Below are 17,370 nucleotides of genomic sequence, written 5' to 3'. Positions count from 1 at the left end.
AATACTGAGGTCTATGCATGCATGCATGTGTTGGTAGAATTGGATTGTTATCCACAGGTTAACTTTGGTGCCTGGCTAATAAACACACAGAGTCAGAATCCACATGAAAGTCATGTATTCTCTTAAACGGTGCCATAATCTACGCAAATACTTTTGATTGCCTTAGATGAGGCATATTTCACTTAACTGTAATTTAAGTTATTGCTTTTTATTTTGTCCAGATTATCTGGGGAATCTGGCACTGAATATAGAATCATTTAGGTTGGAAAAGACCTCTAAGATCTTTTAGTCCAACCTTTAACCTAGCACTGCCAAGTCCACCATTAAACCATGTCACTAAGCTCTACGTCTACATGTTTTTTGAAGACCAACAGGGATGGTGACTCAGCTACTTCCCTGAGCAGTCTGTTCCAATACATTTCAACCCTTTCAGTGAAGAATTTCTTCCTACTATCTAACCTAAATCTCTCCTTGCACAACTTAAGATTTTCTTGTCTTATCACTTGATGTGTGGGAGAAGAGACCAATCCCCACTTCTCTTTAAGGTAATTGTAGATAAGGTCTCCCCTGAGCTTCCTTTTCTCCAGGCTAAACAACTGCAGCTCTCTCATCCATTCTTTGTACAACTTGTGCTCTAGACCCTTCACCAGCTTCATTGGATGCACTCCAGCACCTTGGTCACAGAATCAAGTACTTTAGGTTTCTAGCGACAGCTATATCTAAGTCACCTTTATATCTTGGATGAATATTAACAAGAGTTGCTTAATTGTTTTTTGAAAAGATACCATGCAGGAAGTGATGTGATGTTTATACATCTCATCTATCTAAGATAGATAATATATGAGCTCAATTTATGTGTTAGGGTATCAGCTGCAATATATTGATATTTGCATAATATGGAGATCACTGGCAAGGAGACATGCACACCCTCGTGAGATACCCACACAGTAGAAATGCATTGAAATGTGAAGCTGAATTGTCATTATGTCCTCTTCTTTATAGACTGCCATATCCAGAAGCATAACTTTTTCCACTGTATATGCTTTCTGACCACAGACCAGAGGGCAGACAACTCTCTTTGCTTTTAGCATCCTTCATGTCAAAAGGTAACTCTGCCTCCTGTGAATAGTGCAGCTGAGCTCTGAAAAAGGGCAATGCCCAGAACTGAAGGAAGACAAGCTGCAAGAGATACCTAATGCCTTGAATTTTAATACAAATTTTGTTGACTTTCATTTGAATTCTGCTAAAAGACAGTTGCATATGTCTGGAAGCTGCCCTTATATTTGAATACAAAGGACTGTCTTTTTTGTTTGTTTGTTTGTTTTGTTTTGTTTTGTTTTGTTTTCAGTCAGAATGAAAGAAAAAGCAGTTTGGCTACTTGTATTCAAACCTAATTCCAAAAGACAATAGTCCTGCTTTAAACTGATTTGGTGACAAAGGACGAGGGCTGGAATCTGAACAAGTGGAAAAATGCCCAGTCCCAGGGGTCAAAAACCATTATAAGGTACTGAAAGAAAAACAAGCATATTCCTTACCATATGGACTCTCATGCCCTGTTTAATTCATAGCTGTTTTTCATGTTATTGTTCTTACTTGTGGAAATCCATGCACTTCTTGGAAACAGAAAATTTAGGACTGATCTTCCATCCAATTTTCTTCCTTTCTGCTGTCCATGGCATTGCTGACGAAATATCTCTTATCTGATATATCATAAACCGTGACTTAAGTTCTAGCTATTCAGCAGTTCCTACAGAAGGACAAACTATCACCACCTAGTCAGAATTCCCCTGCAATGCCAGAACATCAGCAAAGGGCTGGGTGGGGGAGGCACACACAGGGGAGGGAAAGCACATTTGCATGCATTGACCACATGTCTAGGAAGCAAATGGCAAACTTTCCTGTTGCTATTTTCGATTTTGTGTCATCTTACTTTCAAGATGCCCTCCTGATAAACAAGTGAAACTCTTGTAAAAAACTTATCTGATTTAATTTTGTACATTCTCAACACTGTTGGAATGATAGTTCTGAAGACCAACTCTTCTATTTACTCCCAAAACAGGTGCAGCCTTGAGTGTGGTAGTTTGGCAAGGACTGATTTGATTTTGTATTATGAGTGATGTTTTGAAAGAGCCATCTATGTGTGGAAGATGGAAAATAACTCATCCTGTCTCTTTAGCCACTGCCCAAGTCCAGCAAGACCACTGAAAACAGTAAAGTCCAGTCTATCTGGAGCTGAACAGGGACTAACATGCCTTTCCCTTAGATCAGTGAAGTACTCTTCATACTGATGTGCCTTTGGGGCATTACCCAATAAAATGAAAGCTGTTGCCACTTTCTGCCTTAACTCACTATCTTTCACAAAGAACGAAAAAAAAAGGGGGGGGGGTTTGGAAAGGTTCCCTTTTTTTTCGTTCTTTGTGAAAGATAGTAAGCATTGTTTATTGCTTACTTTCTGTGCTACATATCAGGTAATTTTTTATTTTTTTTTTTGGGGGGGGGGTGGGGTGGGTATTAGCTACCATCTGATTTATTCTTTCAGTACAGTACATCTCCCAGCTGAAATTTTTCAGACAAGAGCTAGAACACGCTGGTCCCCAGTGGAAGGAGAGACAGGAGCTGAGGGCAGCAGCAAGACCAGCAGCACAGTTTCACAGTGCCCAAGCAAGGGGAGCTGGACAGGTCTGGTGATGGTCAGACACAGCCCAGCAGTTACCAGAAAAATTCATAGGGATGAGCAGGTCTCAGGTTAAGCCAGAAAGTCAAGTCTGTAGGTCAGGGCCACAATCAGTATTGGACAGATACATGGCCAAGCACAAGCACGTGCACACTTAGAACATTTGTCTTGCCTGAGCTAAATGTGAGAGCCTGGGCTTGAATGCAGCTCCCAAGCAGAGACCCCAAGATGTATATCAGCTCAGAGGTCTTTACTTAGCAGCCTGCTCTCTGCTTATACAGCTGTGCCACATCAGAGCTTATTTTTTTTCATATAGTCTAAAGCACAGGCATTCATACATCTTCATTAGAAATGGACGTGGAAATGGATGGGTTTTTCCTAATGCAATTCCATTTTATGCTGACATGCATTTTGAAGCATATGGTTTCAAATTTTCCCAGCACTTCAGCTGTGAAACTCACCTTGATTTTAATGAGTCACGCAGGTTTAAATTTGAGTCACGATGAAGAGTGAAATCTTTTTATTGTAGCGTCATGTACAGTATGACAGCTACATCGAGCATCCTTCCATCTCTAACATGAAATGTGCATAAGGATTTTGTAGGTTTTTTATTGTTACTATGGATAGACAAATAAGTATATGGAACTCTGTGTATGTAGTGGGATAATTTAAAACTGTTCAGTCTGTGTTAATCAGTATATAAATCTCAGGAAAATGTGTGATGATATTATTTCACTTCATCCAGAACTGACCAAAACTGGAATTTTTGGCAGACTATATAGCATAGCTGATCTTCTAGTAATAGCTCCCATTCCCATTAGGTTGTTAATTGGCTAAGATTATGTAATGTGACTGAGTTAGAAAATGAATCCTGTGCCAATTAGATGATTGTACTATTACTCCCTATTGTATTTTGTAGAGATAAGCTTCCAGCAAGCAGAATTTACTTCTTATGTTCTTCTCTAGCACCATAATAAAAAACACTTGGTAGCTACAAAGCTCCTCAGAAATTATATGACTGCAAGCAAACTAGGTGTTATATATGTTTTCTTTATGTAGACTCTCATTGTCTTCTGTGGGAAACAGTTCCTTAGTACATTGCAGGCTGATGATAGAAAAAAAAAAAAATGTTTTAAGATTTCATTTATTCAGTGGTATTCAGCTATATTTCTTACAGTTTCAGTGTTTCTTCTAGAGTTCTACATGAAAAAAGTGATGGAACCTGCACCATGCAGACTTGTCTGTGTTATACACAGGGAGCATGACCTAACCTCCCATTCCTTTTGTCATGATTCCATGATTTTTATTGACGTGTGTTTAGTGTGTCTTGTGAGGAGGAGGTGGCACTTCACTTACAAGTGATGTAATTCCTTTGTATGTGCAGCCCAGAACATAATCAATCTTTTCAGCTGTCACATCATATATTCAAGGACAGTTCTTATCTGCTGGGCATTATTACCAGATGTAGGATTTTTTCAATATTTTCATTGCAATAAACATTGTGTTAGAAGTGTCTGTTCTTTGTGTCAGTCTTTCTATTGCTTTTTCAATGTAAACTTGATCTCCTGTTAGTTTCTTTTTTTTTTTTTTTTTTTTTTTAGTTAAGAGTAATGATGTAAAAAATGAAGTAATGTTTGAGTTTAGAGCTCAATAATGGGTAGAGTGGTAGAGCTCAGATGGACAGCCTAGGAAGCAGATAACATCTTTTTATTTACAGAAGAGATGTCTCTGTTTTTGATCTTTTGTTCTCACTGATGGTTTCAAAAAACCCCAATTAAATATCCTCTACAATTTAGTTAAAGTGCTTATTGTCCCTTAATCAAGATCATCAATAAGGTTATTGAAAACTCATAAAAAGCCTTCCTAAAATAAATAAAATAAGCCCAGGCTTAAACACCTATTTTTTAGACTGCTATGTTGAAGCAGAATTCTTAATCAGGAATAGAACATCAAATAATTTCAGTTACAGCATTTTTCTATCTAACATTATGCATTGCTTCAGTGTTTCAACAGGGGATCTAGCAGAATCCCATTTGGTATTTTATCTATTCAGGCTTCCTTTCAGCATGACCATGTTGATAGACTCCCCACCACTGAGGCTTTTATTCACAGTAGGCAATGTCATCACACAAAAAAAGAACAAGGGAGAGATTGCCATATAAAGGACCAAGTCTTTACCAGCTGGAAACATTTTTTTATTATTATTTTTACATTTGAGGGTGAGCAGATGGGAAATAATGTGTAACTCAAATCCATTAAACACCTTTTTTATCACTGTAAAACATTGTGAAGGAGGAAAGCTCTTTAGAATCCTCCTGCCTTGTTCAGAAGATGTTGAGTAGTGCTTATATCCACAGCATTACTTCCATATAAATTGTGTGGTCATATTTTAGTCATACAATTTTGATAATGAATTTCTAAAACAAAATAAAGGTATTGAAGCATAGTATAATGGAGGAAAAAATACAGTTCTTTGTACCCATTTGGGATTTATTACCAAAAAATGAGATAAGACATAGAGTAATTAATTTATGTAAGGAAATGTCAGGTATTGCTTGTTATGGAAATTACATTTTTATTTTGGCCAAGAAGTCCATTTGGAAGATGACCCATTAAACGAGAGGTTGGCAAGATTTCTGGAGTGTTAGGGAAATAATTTAGGGCTGATGTAGGAAACAAATTGACAGCTGAACCAACTGTTCACCAACGGAAGGACTCCAGCACAATGTTTAATATGCTCAAGACAGCATAAATCTTCCAGGAGGCAAGCAGCTGCATTTTATACCAGCTGGAGCCTTTGTATTGTTTTCGTATTAATCTTTAGGTACAATGAGCTATGCTAATTGAATAGATGGCATTACAGCCTCTAATTAAAATGCCCCAGGACACTAAACCAGCAGAGATTAGATTTGTACATGAAAAATACCAACCTTAAACCCTCACTGTACTGTTATATTTGACAGGGTTGTTTTCTTCAGGACTATAATGAGATATATGAAGTTTTCTTGATGGACTTCAAATGCTATCTGAAACTTTAACTCAGATTTGAATTTGTTCTTTTTAGTCTGGTGAGCCTTTTTGTTTTGTTTTGTTTTGGTTTGTGTTTTTTTTTGTTGTTTGTTTGTTTGTTTGTTTGTTGGTATTTGGAAGATGGGCGAGCTTCATTATAGCAGATCTGTCTTCTCTGAGAAAAGCCGCTACAAGTTTTCCCAGTCAGCCTGACAACTCAAGCTAGTTTCCAGGCTTTCACTGACACTGTGTGGCAGAGGTAAGAATAGCAACAGTTTTCGTTAAAGTCCTTTTGATTCTGGTGGAAGGAAACGGAAGCATCGGTGGTGGGAAATTTCAGTATGATGAAGGAATTAAAACAGTCTGATTACATCACAATCACTATAAATAGCTTTTTATCATGAGGGTTTTTATAAAATAAAAACTGTAATACAGAACATAGTCAAAAAGATTTGGCAGGTACTTTGGTTCCAGTACAGAGTTCTCACAGTTTGGGAAGGTTATACACACATTTTTTCTTGAACTGGTGATCCTAACTTTGCTGCCTGTGATAAAACAATTTCTCCCACTTTCTTCTTCACTCATGTTCATCAGAGGTTGCATAAAATATTTGGTTTTGCTCAGAACTCTTTTTACTAGTTCATAGATCTGCTGAGATCTGAAGAGCTCAGTTTGGGCCACCACAAGGTGCCATAACTAAACAGACATCCTCTTAGTCTGTGGTGTCTCCCATTTAATTTTATTATTATTATTATTATTTTTAGGAAGACTGCTGCTGGCCTTATCTCCTGTTTCATGATTTTAGAGTACTTCCAGTTGGGAATCTCTACTACTTTTTGCGTCATTGTTTCTCTTCTCCAGGGTGAGCAGGATGCTGCTGTCTGCCTTTTCTCTTTGGGTAGGCAGATGGCATTTTGCAGTCCAGGGAGCCTCCTCCCTTGAGCATGTTTCTGGAGAGTTTAAACGCATGCATGCCTCCAGTTCTTTATAGAACTACCTCAAATGAAAATGTATGGTGAAAGGGGTGAGAGTGGAGAGTATGCAAAATTATTTTGTTGTGATACTTAACTACTTCTAATGTAGTCGATGGCATAGTCAGACTGCTTTGAACTGCCACAGAATAGTTTTTGAACAACAGCTAACACTTTTCTCACTGGTCTGCTAGATCACTGGTGTGTCATCGAAGCTGGTGTCCAGGACTACTGAACAAGCTTGTTCTAAGCACTAGGCAGTAGACTCAGAAAGACGTCCTGTCTAGGTGGAATATATTGAACTAACTTTCTGTCATTTATACCATTCTACCCATTCTGTCATTTATACCATTCTAGAAATTGTAAATGCTTGTGTTGAATGCAATACTTCAACCAGCAGAGGGCAATGGGGGGGGGGGCGGGGGGGGGGGGGCTGGAACTGACTGGTTTTTAAAACAATTTATTTTCAGAGCTTTTGTAACAGTCTTTCTTATACTTACCTACTTTTTTTTGTATACAGTCATAGAATAATGACTGTATACAAATATACATTATACAGAATAATGAAATTTGGGGACTTATTAATTATTTAGTATGTAAATAGGCTGATTAAGATGCTTTTGTGCTATGTGTCATACAAAGAATGGAAAATGGTCTATGGTTCAAAGAATGCATGAGATCAAAAGGTGAAACACACAAGCATAAAGAAATCTAAAGTAACAAATTATCTTTTATTTCTATGCTTGCAAATGATCATTTTTCTACCTTTCAGGTGCCTCTTGCTCCTTTAGATTAGAATTCAGAGGAATTTAGAGCTACTCTCTGTACACTGGCTTTGCCTCTTGCATCTGTTATTCCCTCAGTAGCAAGGGGCACAGTCTTTTTTATTTCTCTGAGGAACAGCAAGTATCAAAGTTCATCTAAATTCCATCCTTGTTAAGCCACTGTGATCTGGAAGGCTCAGTACAGAGCTGGGAATTAGGAGTCCATGCTTCTTATTCTGAGTCTGATTTACTGTGTGGCCTTTGGCAACTTCTGTCTGTGCTTCTCTTCCCTTGTTTCAGAGATGAAAATGATAATATTTTCTTAGCTCTCTGAGGTATTGTGAGGTTTCATTTGCTGATACTTATAGAAGCCTTTGAACACAAAATGCAAAATGCTCTGAATTGATTTCTGGCACTCTCTGTTGCCAATGAGATTGAACTCACATTTGATAACTTTGTGGATTTGTTTTACCAGAAAAAATGTTTACATTCAGGTATTTTTCCCAAACTTGTCAGCACAAGAGACCTCGTCAAAGAGCATGTGCTCTTTGACATGTCTGCTTAAATCTAGCACCTTTGGGCACTGACATCCTTTGATGAAAAAGATGCATTTGCCTGAATCAGATAGAATGTAGTACTGATGAACCACAACATGAGAATGAAGTAGTTGAAATCTGAATTTTTAAAACAACTTTTTTTTATCTGTTCATCAAAGAAGTAAAAAGTACAGAAAAACATTGCCACTTAACATTAACTTTTGCATAAGAACAAAACAAGACCATACTTTCAATATGAATTATACTGAAGACAAAAAACAAACCAAAAGGAAAAGCCCAAAGTGTTAACGTTACTGTGAATGAATGATGTTTGCAACTTTTCTTCCTAGCATTGCATTTCCAGCTGCAAACAGCATTCCAGAGGGGCAGCAACGTATTATCTCCCCGTTTTGTCCTGCCTCACATTGTTGTAATTTAAGTTACAACTGCAGTAATCCCGTGCAGAAAGTCGAAATGATAAAGATATGGACAGTTATTATCTTGCAGTGCTAGATAAATAATTACTTGAGCATCTAAGTTTTATCACCCAAACGGACTGTAAATATAAATAACATGTTTCCTTTAAACTTTTTATTTACAAGCCTTGCCTTTCGGATATCTAAGGTCACAGCTAAGAAAATGTGAAATTCTCTATCCAGGACAAAAATATAAGAAATGAATACCATGGGAGATGTTCTCCAAGGGCAGCAAAGAGCTTTGCAGAGGGAATTTGACTTGCATTTACAAGCTCCTGATAAATATATCTCTCTCTCTATATAGAGAGAGAAATTTATATATATATTTATAAAAGTTTCTACAAGCTATAGTATTTGAATTCATGTTTGCATACATTAGAAGAGCATCTATGTTGGTATAGCATGTGTTTTAGAATAAATTTGGAAGCCCATATCTGAAACAAGTTTGTTGATAAAATCACTTTCTCTTAGAGGAATTGAAGGCCACCTCACTCCTCCCTCTCCCTTTGCCCTAAATTGCCCCCAGATGTCTAAACCTAGCCCTCATGAAGAAGTGATCCAAACTTAGCTCCTACTAAAGCTTTAGGAAAGTCATGAGTGGTTATTGTGTTAATTTGGATCACTACAGTCTGACAAAAAAGGTGTGATCCATTCTGAAGAGCATCCAGAGAACAGAAAGAAGGGTGCTTACAGAAGCTCTAAAAATGACTGGCAGCAAAAGATACAGACCTGTGAAGTTCTACAGTCTGAAAAGAAAACAGAGTAGAGATAATAGTTGTAGATTAGTTGTAATTATTCTAACAGAGTAGAATAATCTTTACATATTTGAAGTATTGCCACTGGGAAAGCCTGTTCATAGTTTCCTGTGTTCCAGGGGAAAAAAAAAAAAAAAAAAAAAAAAAAGAGAGAGAGAGAGAGAAAATAGCAAATGGAAGTAGATCAGACATTAGAATTTCCTTCCCTTCCCTTCCCTTCCCTTCCCTTCCCTTCCCTTCCCTTTCAGGATGATTCAACACTGTGGTACATTTAAGACAAGCATGCTGTCTTCACCTTTAACAGATTTTAAAATGCAAACAGTGGGTTACTCATAGTCTTTTTGTAGTTGGGTTGGTATAAAGACAAGCAAGACAAAATTTGTGAAGTAATATACTTCAACCAATATATCTGGGAGATGGACACAAACTTTCAGGCACACCATCCTTCTTAGGATCTGAAAAAACATCTGATCTCAAAAACTTACATGCCAGCTATGTAAGTTTAATAAGACAATGGCTTAACTCTACGCGATTCCTTTTTAGATTTGGACAAACCCTTGATGTCATTTCTATCTCTGTTCTGCAGCATTCTGTGATCTGTTTAGTATATCTAAACTAAGCATAGTGCTATATTTTGGCACATTAAGGAGACTTTGAATCTTCATCCAGATTTGTATGATGAATGAAATATTGTTTACAGCAGAAGAATCTCTGGTGTAGAATGAATTGTAGTGTTTTCTTACAGGAATTACTGTGCTATTTCAGGAAAGTATTGAGCATTATTTTTTAGAGTTTTTGGTAAAAGGCAATTGATTGCTACAATCTCTCTGGGTTTTACTTTCAAAGTTATTAAAAATAATGTTTTTAATCTAGTTTCTCAGACTCGATTTTTGCATTTTAACTTATGAATTTATTGCATCCATGTTAAATAAGTGATTTGCCCATGGCAGGAGGGTTGGAACTAGAGGTTCCAACTCTAGGAGCTCTTAAAGGTCCCTCCCAACCCAAGCCATTCTATGATTTGCTTCATTTGCAAAAGCCTATCAAATTATTAAAAAAAAAAAAAAAAAAGGGGGTGGGGGGAGAGAAATGGTATAAAATCTTTAAGGCACATCCTTTAGAGTGCCTTTAGAGTGCCTGCTACATACTGGTTTTGGTCACAATAATCATGGTGAAAAATATATACTACTTTTAAAATGGGTTGAGCTTAATACTGCAAAAATTACATTAATTTGCTTCCCTCAAATCACAGATATCTTTTTCCCAGGCAAACGTTACATGTTCTCTGCAAATGCAATATAGTATTCCCAACAAAATATTTTATAAAATGGTTGTTTTCTTGACACAGTTTACACAGCTTGACACAGCTCCATGTGGTAGCAATTTGATTTAAGCATCACACTGTCATAAAAAAAAAAACAAAAAAAAAAAAAAAAACTTTTACAAATGTAGTTGTGTATTTCCATAGAACAGAGCCAGTGGGTTAAAATAGAAGAAAGATGTGTGAATAGTTAGTGAAGATAGTACTTGAAGTACTGTAAACTGCATAATATATCTGATTATTTCCTATGTTGTGGTCTGTGAAAAACTGCTCTTTGTTTTCCGAGAATCTCTCTACATGTACCATTTTGTTTCCACTCTAAAAGAAAACACATGGTCTCTACAATAAACTACATATTCAAATACTCTTTATTAAACAAAGGATGCAAACATTTCCTTAATTCTGCAAAGAGAAGTGTTTTTGTGTTGAAGCATCCCCTAAGTCATTTCCAGCTCACTAAACTTTTCTTTCCAAATTCAGTTTGCATTGCAGTGTGGAAGAATCATCACATGCGGACAGTCACCAACTATTTCATAGTGAATCTATCTCTGGCTGACATTCTGGTCACAATTACTTGTCTTCCAGCAACTTTAGTAGTGGACATCACAGAAACTTGGTTCTTTGGGCAGCCCCTCTGCAAAGTGATTCCATACTTACAGGTATTATTCTATTGTGTTTGTGTACACACTGTCCATATTATGAAAAACAGAAAGAGCAATATCATCTTCCTAATGGTGATTATGTGACAAAAATTTGTCTCTTCTACTGAAGTAAATACCTCAGGATACCTACAGAGGATTGAAGGACTGTTCCACTTATGAATATGTTTGTGCTTAAGAAATGTTGTTCTTGTTAGACTTGGGCAATGCACTTTCTGGAACATTTGTCTTATGCCATTCACTTTGTGAGATCTTTTTTAATAATTCAGAAGAGATATAAAACAAGAAACATGTCTGGAAATAGAATTACATACAGAAGTATTCTCTCTGTATGTGGACCTAAACAGCTACTCAGGTGTCCAGGATGGAGAAACTGAACTTTTGAAGAACTCTGAGTGGAGTTCATGCCTTCATATGTGTTTAGTGACTTATTTTGCAACCTTTAAAAATAGTCATCTTGTCCTGGTATAATGGGAGCTGATCAGATTTTCTGCCTTGAATTGCCACCACTCATTACCAGTGGACTTAATTAGTTATGAGATCATTTGCATAAAAAACATTGACAGATACCTTTTGTAAGTATAGCAGTTCACTTGAACTTACTGGGCATATTATCATGACAACTTGCTTGGCCTTTCAGTCATTATAAATCAAAAGAATTAAGTGGAAAACTCTGAAAGTATGCAGATGATCATCTTTGTGCCTCCAGCACAACCTGTGTTTTCAGCAATGACCTATGCATTCAGGCTGAAAAGCTACATTCTCAAGGGCAACAGTCCTTCAGCACGTGTCTTCTACTGGGTATATCAAAATCACAAAACTTGTTTCAAAGCCTCCATTCTAGTGCAAGAAATCCTGAAGAGAAACTGAAATGATAACCAAACAATAAAACAAAAGTGATGTTATTTCCTACAATGAATAAGAGGTTAAAATGGCATAGTCTAATTTAAATTGATTGCTTTTCATTCATGAATTTCTGTTGTTCCTTTGAAAATTGGAAAGGCAAATAAGTGCTGATATCCAAATATAATAGAGAAAAACTTTTTTTTTCTAAGTTGCTCTACAAAGAAAAAAAAAATCTAATTTATTGACTGCTTTAGAAGTAATCTTTCAGATAAAGTTATGCAAATTCTAAGATGCATAAGTTTGTTCTTTAAGAATCCGATTCTGTTACTCCTATTCACTTTCAATAGCATCCTAATCTGTAAATTGGTTCACACTAGATATAAGGAAAAAAAATCTTTATTATGAGGGTGGTCAAACACTGGAACAGGCTTCCTACAAAGGTTATATGCCTGTAAGTGTTCAAGAGATACTTGAATTATAATAATATGCTTTGAATTTTGGCTAGCAACGTTACCTGAAATGGTCAGCAAGTTGGACTTGATAATCTTTGTAGGTCCATTCCAACTAACTATTTTATTCTATTTCATTCAACTCTACAGCAGATTATATCTGTTGTAATTCCATAAGAAGCAATTAAAACAGAGATTTTTTCTGAAAATGATTTCTATTTCATAATTTCAAATAATAAACTATGTTGAACATAGAAAGAATCTTTACAACTCTCAAAAATTACAAGAAATCACTTTTGACCAGAAAAATTACATTTACATTAACATAATATTTCCTTTTCTTTAGACAGTTTCAGTCTCTGTGTCTGTACTAACACTTAGCTGCATTGCTTTGGATCGATGGTATGCAATTTGTCACCCTTTGATGTTCAAAAGCACAGCCAAGAGAGCAAGGAACAGCATTATAATTATCTGGATTGTGTCCTGCATCATAATGATTCCTCAGGCTATTGTTATGGAGTGCAGCAGTGTGTTCCCAGGATTAGCCAATAAAACCACCTTGTTCACAGTGTGTGATGAGCACTGGGGAGGTGAGTGTGTCATTGATCATAAAGACTGAATTTTTCCTGCTGTTATATAATAAAAAATATCAGGACATTTTAAGATGCAGTCAAGCGTATAAACATATCACAGAATGTTCTTAATTATATAACCTTTCCTAGAACTACTGTTTTTCAAATACTCTGAATTTATATTCTCGTTTATACTGCTAAGACTAAAAGTACATTTAAAACCAAGTTTAAAAGAATGAGGCTGGCTTATGTCTTGGTCATCTTAATGTTTCCCAGAGGGTGAAAATGTTCCCATCCTTAAATACTTATGGTTATATAATTCTCAGTGATTGATGGATATTGAAGGTTTACAGTATTTAGTCTTCAGAAATAACTACACAGGAACAGAACATCTATTTACCTGCTACACTGATTTTGCTAATTGGTGGTATTTGATTAGGTCCTTATTTGTATCTCCTGGGACTTCAGTGCAATTTGCATGTCATTACAGAATTTACAGAGATGTCATGGTTATGGGGTAGCAAGTTAGTCTACAATTTGAAATTTGTCATGGACAAGATCATTTAGATAATTTTAAAATTGTAATCGATTACAAATAATTCTATTCAAGAAGTGTAATTCTACCTTTCCAGATTAACTCTGAATCTAACATTTTCTGTATTTGAATTCAGCTGTAAGATGTCATAAGTGTTGCCATGGAGTAACTATTTCTATTTGACTCAGTTCACACAGCAAGTCATGTTAGCCACTCACATGAATTGTTAAGATTCAACTCTGGTGGGCCTTGGCATAACTCCAATGCTAATAGAGCATATGAGTTACATGCTGTGACTCTGACACCAGATATAATGACCATCAGTAATACCATTATTCAAACACAGAAAAATAAAGCCAAGTTTGTCAAAACATATAAAAAGGTGGTTGTTTAATTGCCTCAAGTCATTCTAAAATACAATCAGATTCTCCATCAGTTCTGCGTCTGTAGAAGATTCTAGTCCTGTGAACAATTAAGATAAAATACAATTGGATCACCTGTACTTAATTATTGTGATAAATTAGTTCAAGCAGCTTGAACTGCTGAGGGTTCTTCCATGTGCTGTTCTGGAAGTTCCTCTCCCTGCAGGGCCACTGGGGGATTAATGAGAAGATGTTAGCTATCATATTCCCTCATCCTGGTTAGTCCTCTGGGACAAGGTAATGAATGAGGGCAGAGATGTCCATTAGCTGGCTAGCACTGATTCCAGACAAAGATGTGCTGAAAATTTGTAGGTTTCAGGAACCCCCATTAAGCTGGAAGTATTGTACTTGCTGTTTTGTTGGAAAGGACACATCTGTTCTTTACTTCTAGTGTTCTCTTTTTATCTGTGAACGATTTTGTACCCCTTTCTGCTTCTGGTTGCTGCAGTATTTATGTGACTAGTTTCTTTCACAGTATTAACTCCAAGTACAATTTTTGTCCGTTCACTTTGACTGCAGAGTTAATTATCCACGCCTTTGTTAATTCAAGGTTAGATCTGAAGCAAAGATTGTTTTAATCAACCTAGGAAATGAAAGTGATGGAAAATACCACAGTTAATTAATTAGGGGGTCAGTAGAGTATTTCATCAGATAACACAATCTCAAAATTTCCAGATACCCATTGTTCATCTTTATTTCAAACAGGAAAATGTTACTTTCAGATTAAAGTCTGTAATAGCTGTGGAACTATTTTAAAGGCCGGCTCATTCAATACTGGACTAGAATAGTTCCAGCCCACAGATATGCCTGAGCTGAAGCACCCATTATATAAAAGAAAAGAAGCTCCCAGATTGTTTGCAAGACTCCTATAGAGTGTATTTTTCCAAAATGAAGTCTATTGATCTTCAGGTTTTTCTGTGAGCCTTTATTCGGATGTTTGGAGAGGTAGAAAGTAGTATAATAAAGGCAAGTACTTGTGCATAGAATTAAGATATTTTTGTTTTGTTTTGGTTTGGTTTGTTTGTTTTTAGAAATGAAGTGCCAGCACTCCAAAGTGATATTTTTATTTATTTATTTATTTTAAATTGATATTGAACATGAAAATAATTTCACATTAAAAATCCATGAAAGTTTTCTGAAATGGGAAAGCTTTTCATTCTAATTAAAGATAAAAATCTTATTTTTATCTTGCTATCTTTTTAATAAATTATTCTTCTAATGGTAATGCGCCATCATTGGTTATTCTGCTAGTATGTTTCATCTGTCCATTAAAAATAATCCTCTCATTGCTTTGTAATAATAGCCTATTAAAGTAACTCAAGAGAGGAACCTTTCTGTGTATTAACATAGATTAATACGTTGCTCAAATTTTGGATGTCTTAGTAAGTGTAGACCTAACCATACATTATCCATGAGGATAAAATACAACACATCCTTTTCAGGCCATGGAGAATGGAGTGTCATTAGCCAGAAATCATTTTGTTTCAATTAGAATTGTCTAAGGACAATGAGTTGGGTTAAAGCATAGAAGATACAGTTTTTCTACAGAGAACCTGGGTTTGAAATCACAAAGGCTCCCAAATAGAAAAACAAAAGAGTGCAGACAACAGTTTGAAAAGACTGGTGAGCCTTAAAAGCCAGATGATGGACTAAAGAGCTAATATTTTCAAAGATATATATATATATATATATATCTTTATCTTGCCTTGTTTAGCTATGGTAATATCTGGTCAAAGAAAGCTAACTGGGAGGATTTTGAAGGAGAAATAAATTTGTTTTCCTAAGGAGAAAAAAAAAATGCATTTGCAAAGATAGTGGAGGTTTTAGATATTGTACATATTCAAGAGACTCTGAGAAAATCCTATAGGAGTGTCAATTTGTCTGAAGAGGAAAGGGATTATATTTGGGTGTTTACTGCTTTTATTTAGAACTGCGTATATTTTATGCTCTCTGATGAAATCTTTGCAGAGTATCACATGCACCAAGGATGTTGAAGTGAGAATTGTCAAGGTTGGAACTTTAAGAGGGGATGCTTAATGATACTTTCCAAAGTATTTCAGAAGTCTATACTAATTCTGGGAACTCAGGGCCATTGAAGTGCTATGGAGTACTAACAGACAAGAAGATGTCTGGAACAGGCCAGGAAAATGTCAGGGATGCCAAAGCAGGAGACAGAACTGTACCCTACCCAGACTTAGGTCCAGCTGCTGAAATCCATACAAGTCTGGTGAGTGTCTGGAAGGAAGGTCTGATCAACACTGTGACACTTGGGATCCTAAACGGTGAACAAATAGTGGCCACCCTGACTAATAATAAGATTTCAAGCATGTGATTGGAGAGCTGCCAGGGACTGCAAATGGAGCAATAGTTCAGCCTAAAACAAGACTCAGTTTCTTTTTAATTGCTTCTGGCATTCCAGAATATGAAATTCATTGCCAGTTCTAGGCTGAGGTTTTTTCATTTTGAGTACTGTCTAATAACAATATTTTATTTGGGAATGCAGAAGGATCCAACATGTGACCTATGCAGACTCACTTAAGGAGCCAGTGTTGGCCACAGTTCTATAATAGTCTGTAATTGCTATGTGCTGAATTTGATGGTAAAGTGCCAAAATAAAAGAAACATATATTAAAATGAGTTCACCATGTGTCCTAGCCAGCTAAATGCATTCTCTTAGAGCTGTTCATGAAAAGGGTCTTAGCCAAAGTGCATTAGCCAACAAGTTTGCATATGATAAAAAGAATATGGAGTTAATCCTTTCCCGATACTACATGGCTGAATGGAAACAAAAGGAAGACTTTGTGTTCCATTTCCTCCTAGATTACTCATAAAATAATATAAAAACATATTGTCTTCATTCTGGAAAATAACATAGATGAAATTTGCATTGTTACATGAAGGATTATACATCCCGTTTATTAGAGTGTTCAGCACTCAATTCCATAATGCTACTGCAACCTGGAGTTTAGAAAACAGACTCTAAATGTTGATCCATGCCATCAGTTATTTAAGAGTACTATGCAGCTATTGAACAGGCACAACTGTACTGCATAGTGTTAGAAGCTACACGTGTTCAGACATGACCTGGAACAGGCCAATCTTAGGAATACGAATATATATATATATTCTTATGTCCAAAATAAGTGCAAGGAATGAGAATATTGAACTATATTGTGATTTAAAATTCAGAAGGTAAGGCAAAATGTGTTGGACATTTTAATACAGAATAAGTTAGAATATTGTTAATACTAAAATCACACTCGTTGTCATGAATTGATAGCACAGAGCATGATATATCATGTTTGAAAGATGTTATTCTAGTATTTAACTAGTTCTAAGTACTCTGACGTAGGAAAGTATTTTGGAAGGGACAGTGTTGTG

At 36.1% G+C, this 17,370-nt stretch overlaps 1 protein-coding gene across 2 annotated transcripts in view; it reads left to right on the top strand.

Moving 5' to 3' along the window:
• HCRTR2 (hypocretin receptor 2) overlaps nt 1-17,370 on the top strand; it is a 36,966-nt gene that overhangs the window by 5,060 nt on the left and 14,536 nt on the right. For both annotated transcript variants that reach the window (XM_035321083.1, XM_035321084.1), the window contains exons 2-3: nt 10,987-11,165; nt 12,807-13,050. In XM_035321083.1, coding sequence (XP_035176974.1) covers nt 10,987-11,165; nt 12,807-13,050 — 423 coding nt within the window. The remainder of the gene's footprint in view (nt 1-10,986; nt 11,166-12,806; nt 13,051-17,370) is intronic.

Source organism: Oxyura jamaicensis, chromosome 3 (genome assembly GCF_011077185.1).
Source record: "Oxyura jamaicensis isolate SHBP4307 breed ruddy duck chromosome 3, BPBGC_Ojam_1.0, whole genome shotgun sequence".
Taxonomy (NCBI): domain Eukaryota; kingdom Metazoa; phylum Chordata; class Aves; order Anseriformes; family Anatidae; genus Oxyura; species Oxyura jamaicensis.
This window is presented reverse-complemented; position numbering and strand designations above follow the sequence as displayed.